The sequence below is a fragment of the Microtus ochrogaster genome, unplaced genomic scaffold (assembly GCF_000317375.1).
Source record: "Microtus ochrogaster isolate Prairie Vole_2 unplaced genomic scaffold, MicOch1.0 UNK113, whole genome shotgun sequence".
NCBI lineage: Eukaryota > Metazoa > Chordata > Mammalia > Rodentia > Cricetidae > Microtus > Microtus ochrogaster.
The window spans coordinates 188,022-199,578 of record NW_004949211.1 but is presented as its reverse complement, the minus strand read 5'-3'; the positions used below and the strand labels follow the sequence as shown (position 1 = coordinate 199,578).

General features: G+C 42.6%; 1 protein-coding gene across 1 annotated transcript in view; it reads right to left on the bottom strand.

The window, feature by feature from the left end:
• Window positions 1-460: 460 nt before the first annotated feature.
• Gcc2 (GRIP and coiled-coil domain containing 2) overlaps window positions 461-11,557 on the bottom strand; it is a 43,272-nt gene continuing 32,175 nt past the window's right edge. Inside the window, exons 17-22 of the mRNA XM_026778214.1 lie at window positions 11,109-11,285; window positions 9,967-10,184; window positions 7,201-7,395; window positions 6,130-6,284; window positions 4,619-4,820; window positions 461-2,057 (exon numbers count right to left, since the gene is read on the bottom strand). Of these exons, the coding sequence (XP_026634015.1) occupies window positions 1,987-2,057; window positions 4,619-4,820; window positions 6,130-6,284; window positions 7,201-7,395; window positions 9,967-10,184; window positions 11,109-11,285 (1,018 nt within the window). The 3' untranslated portion in view covers window positions 461-1,986. The remainder of the gene's footprint in view (window positions 2,058-4,618; window positions 4,821-6,129; window positions 6,285-7,200; window positions 7,396-9,966; window positions 10,185-11,108; window positions 11,286-11,557) is intronic.

Here is an 11,557-nt window from a genome sequence, read left to right as displayed (position 1 = left end):
TTCATGACAGCCAACAGCTGGAAACATGAACATGTCTGTAAGTTAATGGATAAAAACGGTGACTCGTACAATGGAATTCCCTGAAAAATGAAAATGAATGAAGTATTAACAGCTGCTACAACACGGGCGAACCTTGTAGACATGCGACGTGAAACTACTCACAAAGAGGCATTAAAGAAAAAAAGAGTGCAGATGCAACAGAATTTAGACCTGTTGAAAGAAAATAAAAAGGTGCCTCAAAGCTGTAGAGATCCGCCTACTGCGGCATCCTAGGACTAAGGGCATGTGCCACCATGCCAGGCTGTCTGGGTTCTCTGAAGAGGCTGACGGGAGGTGGTCTCAGTAGGCTGGCCTCAAGTCCCTGAGATAAAGGGAATTTTTCTGCCAAAGCCTTCTGAGTAGCTCCGTCTGTGTAAGACATTGTCTTAAGTTCCACTAGGTCCAGCCCCGGACAGGCAGCACCAACAGTTTGTACTCCACCTCACAGCCTGATTCAAAACTCCAAAGAGTCAGTGCTTAACAGAAAAAGGACAGTCAGAGAAACAGAATATACAGTTAAATGCATTTAATAGAAATATCAATTATTATAGTTCCTTATTGCTGGTCACAAAAAGCATATATGTCTTTTGTAATCAAAGTAATTTTTACCATGCAAAAAGCATTTTTATTACATTCATATGAACAGACTAGATTTCAAAACAAGTTTATACAGACTTCAAAAGGTATAGTAGGCCCAAAGAAAAAGTGGAATTTATTTAAATATTACTAAAATTACATCAGATGCCACTGGGCATACTCATATTCACAGTTTATGAAGTTAAAAATACTCAGCTTCTAAAGTCAGCTCTGAGATAGATACATTTAATCAATACATTCACTAGTTAGGTCTGTTCTAACAAGAGGGGGGCGAACACTGAGAGATAATTGCTTTAAGAGAACAAATTCAGCATGTCAGCAGCAAACCAGCTAAACCAGGTTGGAAACTAATGTTCATAGTGACTGACATACACAGTCAGAGTTCTAGCTGAGACTGAAAATTGAGAATCAACCATACGCTTAAGAACTCCAGAGAGCACTATGTGGTTATTTATTAACAAATTGCATTATTAAAATATAATCCCCAAATCTGATTTAAGAGCACAATTTTAATCTAGTCAATGGACTATTTTCAGAGACATAAAGGCAAATAACACATCCCCAGCTAGCCTTATTCACCAAGAGTAAGCCTGAGCCCTCTCGGGGTCATGCTTGGGGAACAAGGCTACCTGAACAATACTGGAAGCACCAGGTTCATGTGTATTTAATGCTGAGTCAGACAGTCACTGCTCTAAGAGGCAGGGAATTCTCAAAACAGACTCATGGCTTAGGAGCAATGGCAGCACACTAAGAGCCTAGAGACACATCCGCTGAGGTGGGCTCCATCTATTCAAGGTCAGCGTCCTATCACCAGTACCTGGGTAAGTTTTGAAATAACAAGTGGGGGGAGGGGGAGTTTTAAAGCAACGGACTAAACTGCAATTTAACTTAGCCTCATAATTAACTAGCATACGTACTTCATAATCCCTCAATAAACATGTCAACCTTCCCAACAAAGCATTTCCTTAATCTTGAAACATTATTTTAAAAGTTTAAACTTTCCAGTTCATATGGTACCAAAATTCAAATCACTTTCAAAATTCACAGTACTACTTAGAAACGAGTGGCTCCTGGGGTTGCAGAGTACAGGAATAAACTGTTTTCTCTGTACATGGGAGATCACGGGGACTGAGGCCATGGTGCCGAGTCACAGGGCTGTGGGCGACTGGTACCACTGCTTCAAGCTGTTGTCCTTTTACTACAAGTTGCGAGTCTAAATTCATCTGCTATACATATATACAATCATCAGGGGATGTGAACAGATATGGACACTTCCTGATCAAACAATAATAACCATTTTTCCTTCAAATGAATTCTGTTGAGTTAATAAAGCATTTTCTTCCCATCAATCTACCGAAGTCCAGACCAGCTATGCAGATAGGATGCCCATCCAGAGGAACGGGAAGCACTTTCTTCTTCACCTTTAAAAAAAGAAATTATTAAATATTATCAATGTGAAATCTAAAATAAAATAAAAATGTTTTTATTTACTATCTCTGTCCTATTCTTTTTCTTTTGCTCCTTATAGAACTTTTAAAATTTATCAACATTATTTTATGTGTATGAGTATTTCTTCTGCATATGCCTGTGCAAAACCTTCCTGCTGTGGTACCTGCGGAGGCCAGAAGAGGGCATCAGGTTCCCTGGCATAGTTACAACTGGTTGGGAGCTGCCCTGTGCTTGTTTGAACCCAGGTCCTCTGAAAGAACAGCCAGTGCTCTTAATCACTGAGTCATCTTTTCAGCTCCTTGAACTTCACTGTTGCTAAGGGCGCCATTTATTCAAAGTGTTTATGCCAAAATACATGCCTGCTGCCAAGCCTATGATCTAAGTTGTATACCAGGAGTCGACATGGTGGAAGGACAGAATCAAGTTCCATAAACTGTCCTCGGACTTCCACGTGTGCGCCATGGCAAGATGCACAAGGCACATATCACAGATACACACAACGAACAAACAATTCATTCTTATTTTTTATTTATGTCTTTTTTTTTGTTGTTGTTTTGTTTTTCGAGACAGGGTTTCTCTGTGGATTTGGAGCCTGTCCTGGCACTAGCTCTTGTAGACCAGGCTGGCCTCGAACTCACAGAGATCCACCTGCCTCTGCCTCCCGAGTGCTGAGAATACTGCCTGGCTATATTTTATTTATGTGTGTTGGTGTTTTGCCTTGCATGTATGTCTGTATGAAGATATTGGGGACCCTAAAACTGGAGTTACAGTTGTGAGCTCTCATGTGGGTGCTGGGAATTGAACTCAGGTTTTCTGGAAGAACAGCCAGTGCTCTTAACTGCTTAGACATCTATCCAGCCCTAATAAATGGTATATTCTAATACTGAGTTTCTTTTGTTGTTTGAGGTAGGGCCAGGCTATATAGCCGTTGTAGTTTGGTATTCACTCTGTAGCTCAGGGAAAACCTGGACTCTTGTAGGTATATAGTATCAAGTCTGGCTTCATTTGACTACTGTTAAATGTGGCTACAGCAATTTGCACTATAGTAAGCAAAAATAAGAGTTTTCTAAGTACTGAGAAATTCTTTATTAGAAAGACATGATATACGAAAACAGATTTAAGGAACTACAAATACTCATTATGAAGTAAGTAATCATGTCAAACATTAGCCCGGAATCTCATTAGTCCTAGATCCAGATCTCCTGAGACACAGCCCCAGACCACAAGCACCAGCTTGCTTAAAATGTAAAATCTTGAGTAAGAGCCAAAAGGTAAACCTTACTAAGTATACCAAGTAACTGAATTCTAAGGGCCATTCTTTTTTTTTTTTAGTTCATTTATTTTATGTATATGAGTGCTCTATCTGCATATATACCTTTATGCCAGAAGAGGACATCAGACCCTCACTAAAGATAGCTGGAGGTTACCATGTAATTGCTGGGAATTGAACTCAGGATCTCTGGAAGACCAGTCGGTGCTCTTAATCACTGAGTCACCTCTCCAGCCCCCTCAAGGGTCATCCTAAATTTATTAGTTTATGTAGGATGTATAACAGATAGAGGAACATGTTAAAAGAATATTAAGATGAGAACATCAGTCCCAAGTTGGTATCTATATATTCTGGGCTTAGTATGGTGATGCCTGTGAGGTACTTATTTTGCCCAGATGCACCTAGATGTAATCAGAAAACTGACTCCCTGTGTATGTGCAGTATTTGAATAAGTGCGATACTCCTATAAACAACAAGTTCAAAATGCTGGACTGCTATGGAACAAATGATCAGATTGTTAAGTTACTAATATATGGTATATTAAGTTAGTAACATGACTTAGTATAACTAGAAGGGGATGAAAACAAAGAAACCTTAAACAACTAAACCCCCACAACCCTTTGACTAAACCTGAAAAACTACAACTAAACAAAGCTAGGAGAACATCAACTAAACGTTGAGAAGAGACAGAGCAGCAATAAACAAGAGCTTGAGTTGAAAACTCAGAGGCTGATGACAGCTACAAGGGACTAAATTACCGCATTTTCTCTGTATGCTTGAGAACGAAAAGACTCTAGACTAATCCAAAAATAAAACCATGATTCTTAATCTGCAGTTTGAAGTCAGGTATATCACAGCATTTGAAAAGAGTCTACGGGAAAGAAACACTGTTGGCCTAACTGATGTGAGCATTACACTCCACTGTGGGGCAGTACTAACTCTGCATGCATGTGAAAAGTGTGTTGGTCACATGACCAGTGTCCCTCTACTGTCTGGGAGTGGAAGTAGAGAAAGGGGAGGTGAGTGAGGAGAAAAACACGTCACCCCCCCCCCCCAACACGTCCAACTTAACACCAGGCTAGAGATGTAATTTCCAGATGGAAGGAAGGCCATTTGCCCCAGACGTTAAAAAGCTAGCTGACAAAACTCATCCCAGTGAAGGAAATTCAAAGAGAGAAAGGTTGCCCGCACACATCCATTCTTAAGCAAGACTGATGGTTAGCATAGACGGTCGCGTACCAGCGAGTGCCCCCTGCCACCTACCTTGAGCAACTGTGGCAAGCTTGCCCTTTTCTTCAGGGCTGAGCTGCAGCATAGTGTCTATCACAGGGAGAAGCTGCTCCCGTTCACTCCCGGGCTTCAGGAAAATGAACCGTAGCAACACATTCTTCAAGTACTCCAGGTTAGCTACTGACTTTTCTCGCTCTTGATTTCTTTCCAGTCTTCTTATCTCACTTTTGAGAAGCTAGTGTGAGAGAAATCGGTTACCGCTGCGCTTGGGAACTTCTGGTTGAATCTAGTAAACTGAACACACACTTATCCTCTCCCTGAGCAATCCCTACCTCAGGGAAATAAAGTGGAGCTGAGAGGGGCAAAAGGAGTGAGAACTATTAACCAACTCCAAGAAGAGCGGAAAGAGGCGAACAAATGAGGTGCTTTAGTCTGGCAGCCTCAAATGCCCCCAGAAGAGCAGGTGCCTCAGAGGCACAGGCACCAGAGGAATGCTGAAAACTGGTGAGCACTAGGAAACGCTAAGTGAGCAACCAGGACCATAAGCTGGTCCCGCGAGTCCTCCTCCTTCTCTGGGGACATGGCTGAACGTGAGCAGGGGCAGGCTGGAGGCAGGTGAAGAGGAAGACAGCTGCAGCCTCTGGTGATCTCTTCCCTCCCCTACTTGGAGAGCCAAGCTATCAGGACGTCCAGAGCAAACAGTACTTAACCAAGTACTTTACAAGCTCAGCTCAGGAACACTAACGAGCACCAGGCTATGTCTCACCATGTAGCTGCAGCCGACTAGAAACTCCGGAATTCGTTACGTAGACCAGGCTGGCCTTGAAATCGGAGCTGTCTGCTCTGACTCCCAAGTGCCAGCATTAAAGGTGTGTGCCCCTAAGTCTGGCCCAGTTTCATTTTCCAAAGGTTCTCTAGTCATTATAAAGATTAAATAATACAATAAATGTAAAACGCAGGGCTTGGAGCATTATTCTCAGAGGAAGGAAATATCTAATTTGAGCAGTCTTAGCTGACTATAATGGTCCCCCATGCTTGTAATCCCAGCATGTAGAAGTAGAGGCAGAATGACCAGATATTCAAGGCCATCTTTGGCTACATAACAAGTTCAAAAGCAGTCCATAGTTTGTTTCAAGAAATAGAAGGGGGAGAGGAAGAGAAACAAGGAGAAAGGGAAAAGCAGAGGGGAAAAAGTGGGAGAAAAGGAAAGGGGGGGGAGGAATGTAGCAGAACGAGGGAGGAAGAAAGGGAAGGCCTTGAATTATTGGACTCACGGACATATACTCCTGTTTTACTTAAGTATACGAGGAACAATGACTTGTCAATGTCTGCCAGTTGCTATACTTATCTTAGAAAAAGATAATGAATTAAAAATGTTTGTTTAACAAATAAAAGCAGTAATTCATATCATGAGGAATCTAATATAATGAATCTAGATACTATGTTTACACTGAAATGTGAACATGTAAAATGGGGCAATATACACCAAAGGTTAGAAAAGCAACTGCACAGGGCATGCCAGGGTAGCCAGGATCCGCCCGTACCTTAATCTGCTCCATAAGGATGGCATTGGTGGCCTCTGTCTCCCGAAGCAGGCCGTTTAAGTGATCTGCACTCTTTGTGGTGGAACTGAGCTTCTCAGCCAATTCTTCTTTGGTAAATTCAGCATGCCATGAATGGGGTTCTGCAAAATGCTGTTCTAAAAAGTAATTGTCACAATCAGAAATTACAGACTCTAAATAAAAAACTAAATATCTTAAGTCCTTTTAATATTTAAGTCCACTCTTTGTTATTCATCTGTATGACATACCTCAGCTCAAAAAGGTTCTATTTGAAATAAGACTGAATTTCTGCTGGAGTATAAATAGCTTGGCTCTATAAGCCCCTCACAGTTTATGCTTTATATATATATATAATTTTTTTGTTTGTTTTTTGGTAGTGCTGGGGAGTCTAATCCAAGGCCTCATATCTGCCAGGGAGTAGTGGATTCCCAGTGTGAGGTAGAGCCTAGAAGAACTAAGTTGGGTCACAGGAGGCATGCCTTTGAAAGGGACCCTGGAAGCCTGGCTCATTCCCGTCCACTCCTTGGCTGCCTCAGGTACTTCACCGTGCTGTTGTGTCTTGCCTATGGCAAATGACCAAATGACCCTGGGCTGAAGCTGTAAGCTAGGACAAATCTTTCTTCCTATGCTAACTTTCTCAAGGATCTCATCACAGTAGCTGGATGGGGACTAACACAATGTTGAATATAAACACGGTCCCAGAGCATTCGAAAGATGAGAATCCCCTTGTATTATGAACAGTCCTACCACTACGGGTAAGAACAAAAAGCATGCCAAAGCTATACTGTATCTACTACAGCACATTTAGCAAACCTCACTGTAAGGAATCGCCTGAAACTGAATTTCCTGGCAGGTGAGGCAGCAGGTCATTTACTTTCTAATAACCATACAGGACTTCCCATCATCCACTTCTGACTCAGCCCCATGCATGTGTTCAAGTTTTTAGTTTTTTACTATAAGCTCTTTTATTGGAACAGCTCAAAAAGCATAAAAATTAGAGTGTATTTATCAAACAAGACAGCCGACTTAAACCACTCCCACTGAGCCACCTACCAAACCTGGTGTCAGGAGAACTCAGCAGCTGCTCTAAAGATGTAATATGGGTGCCCGGCGAAGATGCGGACTCGCTGTCAGCTGTCTCCATCCCCTCTCCCTCCTCCCGGGCCACAGTGTGCATGTCCAGAAGGGGGAGGTCTGTGTTTCTTCTTTCTCGAGGGTTTTTCAAAGGTTGGTGGGAAGAAGCGGGGCCTATTAAATATTTTAAAAGGGGAAGTAAAATTGTTAAAGACCAATAGATTTGACCCTAACAAAGACAGCCAATAAAATTAAAGACAGCAGCTGGGCGGTGGTGATGCACGCCTTTAATCCTGGCACTAGGAAGGCAGAGGCAGGTGGATCTCTGAGTTCGAGGCCAGCCTGGTCTATGAGAGCTAGTTCCAGGACAGGCTCCAAAGCTACAGAGACTCTCTCTCAAAAAACAAAACAAACAAACAAACAAAAAATTAAAGACAGCCTTGAGCACGTCAAAATGTTAAGGAAATTAAACAAACAGCAAGTAAACAAATGGTGTCTAAAGAAAGAATGCTGAATAGTTACAAAGAGTCACTTTACATTGAGTTATGCAAGGCATCCGACAGAAACAATCCACCCGTCTACTTGCTGCCTGTGACGGACAGCTGGGCAGCGTGGATTTTACACAACGCCCCACACTTTCTACCGCTGCCGTGTGGTGGCAGTCTCCGTCACTGCCCTGACATGGCCACCTTGGCTGGTGCTTAGTGTTGCCTGCTCACACCTACAGCGTTCAGATGACAGAACCCAGAGTTCGGTGTAGCGAACCAACTGGTTACAGTTCATAGAATTCTTGGGCCTTTAATCCTATCATTTGGTTTGCGTAGTGAGTCCCAGGCCAGTCAGGGTTACATGGTATGATTTTGTCTCAAAAAGGAATAAAGGATTTCTTGCTTGCATATAATGAACACTCACATAGAACTGAAAAGCTCATATGACACGTCCAAATGCAAGACGTGATTGGCTCCTAACTCTATGCAAGGTCTTATAGCTTAATCCAGGATTAAAAGCCTGTCCTGGAACTAGCTCTTGTAGACCAGGCTGGTCTCGAACTCACAGAGATCCGCCTGCCTCTGCCTCCCGAGTGCTGGGATTAAAGGCGTGCGCCACCACCGCCCGGCTCAGGATTTTTTTTAAGTTTCAAAGTTCACTTGTTTTCAATATTATGAACTGTCTCCCAGTCCTTTTAAAGCTCGGTTAGCCTCTGACTGCCTTTCTGCAGCACGTCCCTGGGTTTCTGACTTTTACCAACTGTTGATTACACTCTTGACTCCTAAAATACAATCTGCTTTTCTTTTCTTTGGCTGATCATTTCCTTTTAAACTCTTTTTTTTTTTTTTTTTTTTTTTTTTTTTTTTTTTGTTTTTCGAGACAGGGTTTCTTCCTGGATTAAAAGCCTGTCCTGGAACTAGCTCTTGTAGACCAGGCTGGTCTCGAACTCACAGAGATCCGCCTGCCTCTGCCTCCCGAGTGCTGGGATTAAAGGCGTGCGCCACCATCGCCCAGCCCTTTTAAACTCTTGATGTAAGTTAAATTCTCCTAATGTTAGTCTTTGGCCTTGTTAAGTGACCCACACCTGCCAATACTCCCGTGACGACATTTCCCATGGGAAACAAATCACTGTGAGCACCATCATGACTGACGTTTTGTTTCCTTCTGGAAGCAGAATAGAGGGCACTGGGTGAGGCTGAATGACAGATAACTTCACCTCATTAAAATCTGAAGAAGGACCAGGTTGTAGAGTGCACCTTTAATGCCAGCAGAGGCAGAGGGAGGCAGAGGCAAGCAGATCTCTGTGAGTTTGAGGTCAGCTTGCTCTACAGAGTGAATTTCAGGACAGTCAGAGCTGTTACACAGAGAAACCCTGTCTCAGAGGAAAAAAAATCTGAAGGAAGAAGCTGCACTGGCGAAAGACTGGACAACTACAATGCTGCCTGGGGGTTAATAAGTCCCCTGCTCTGCCCCAAAGCTTCTGATAAAGAACACATGTAGGAAAGGGCAAACACTGGGTACCAAGTGATAGATGCCAGAATCAGGACTCTTGCCATGAGACTAATAGGAATATGTGTAAGACAAAGGAAAAAAATACATTATACAGAAGAATGCATAATTATGAAAATCAGTAGTCTAAGAAGCTGCATAGGCTGCTATAAGCATAGTCAAGAAGGGTTCAAATGATTCGGTTTTATTTCCAGTAAGCGAATTCATATCTCATTAATTATGGAACTGATACAGGTTGCTATTCAGTAAATTTTTCTTTTACATTATTATTATTATTATTGGTTTTTCACAACAGGGTTTCTTTGTGTAGCCCTGGCTGTCCTGGAACTGGAACTACGCTGACCAGGCTGGCTTTGAACTCACAGACCTCTGCCTGCCTCTGTCTTCTGAGTGCTGAGATTAAAGGCATGCCCCACTGGCTAAGTTTTACATATTTTTAACTAATTATTATTTATTATTATTTCCTATCTCTGGGTATTCTGCACATGTGTCTATGTACCACATGCAGGCAGTGTCCTCTGAGGCTGGAAGAGGGCACTGGATTCCCTGGGACTGGAGATGGATGTGAATCACCACATGAGGGCTGGAGATCAAACCCACGTCTTCTGGGAGAACAGTCAGTGCTCTGAACCATTGATCCAACTCTCCAGCCCAGTATTTCACTTTCTTATGAATTCCTGAACAATGTCTTAAGTGACATAAACATGCCAGAACACAAAGTCAATCCTTTTACAAACATACACATACTTCTTGTGGATGGCTCACTCTTGAGCTGGAAGAGCTGAGCTTCCACTTTGGAAAGCTGGTGTTGCAGGGTCTCCACTGTCTTTCGGTGCTCATCCTGCAAATGTCGAACTTGGTCACGGAAGCTGTTACGGAGTGCTTCATTCTGGGATGTTAGTTGACACACCGTCTGGGCATGTTCAGACTTCATCATGGTGTTCTCGGATTGAACTGAACACAACCTAAAGGTAAAAGTTTTGTTCCTGAGAGCCTTGAACTGCATATGCTGACCCAGCCTCTGTCAGCTGGATTCTCCAAAGGAAGTCCTAGGTCATCTACAGAATGTACAAAGACACGTCTCCTCCATCTCTGGCGGATGGTGGAAGCAGAAGAATCAGAAGTTTAAAGTCACCCTCATCTACAAAATGAGTAGATGCGACTAGCCTGGGCTACAGATAACCTTATTACACATGTAAAGACACACACACATACACACATGTGATGTGGGAGTCCCCTCTGTATGCTATGAATATGTTTTATTACCAGTGGTTAATAAAGAAGCTGCTTCGGCCTATAGCAGGACAGAATATAGCCACAGTCTTACTATGTAGTTCAAGCTGTGACTTAAACTTGTTTTGTAGCCCAGGTCTTGAACTTGAATGGTGAGATTACAAATGTATGCTACCATGCTTGGCTTTAGAAAAAGGTTATCCTAATTACCAAGTTTATAGTGACTAATAAGATACTGTACATAGTATTCTGCAAGCATTTTGTTTAAAATAGTTACCAGGAATGTAAAGGAGGAAGCATTAGCAGTTACAACCACTTTCTGAGGGCCGGGGATACAGCTCAGTGGCAGGGCACATGTGTGTCTTTAATCTCTAGCATCATTGACGCTCACACAAAGGACATTTTAGTAGCAGGGGAAGGAAATTTCCTGAGTACAAAGGCTGTAAGAGAGTTGGGATATCAGGTGAAAAGATTAAATGTTAGCTGTTCTAAAAAAATGCTAAAGATAAAAACAGTCTGAAGGGAAGGCTGGTGGTAGGTAAGGCAAAGTTACCAAGCCTCTGTAAGTCCCTACTCCTCATTGAAATCCCAGGGAGGAGCATAAACCAGGCTGCTTGCCTGGTACCAACAGTACCCACTGCTGCTGGCAGTCTTACTTTTCCCGAAGTTCTGCCTCTTTGGTCACAGTCTCCTGCAGCATCCGGTTGTGCCTCTCCAGCAGAGTGTCATGCTCAGACTGCAGTGTCTGGAACTCGGAAACACTGATTTGTAAACTATTTTGGCTATCCTGTAACTTGATTTTTAGTTGGTCAATCAGCATTTCCAGGTGTTCCCTAAAACAGAAATAGTTCAACAATGTTTACGATTGTGGCTTCAAATCTATTTATTGTTTTAGTGTCACACTCTGTTACTGTGGATGATGCTAAAGGAAATATAATCACAAGAATTCAAAGACTAGAATTAAAATAGTTTTTAAAAGATGTTGTATATACAGATTGTAAATGATCAGGCAAGCCGGGCGGTGGTGGCGCACGCCTTTAATCCCAGCACTCGGGAGGCAGAGGCAGGTGGATCTCTGTGAGTTCGAGACCAGCCTGGTCTACAG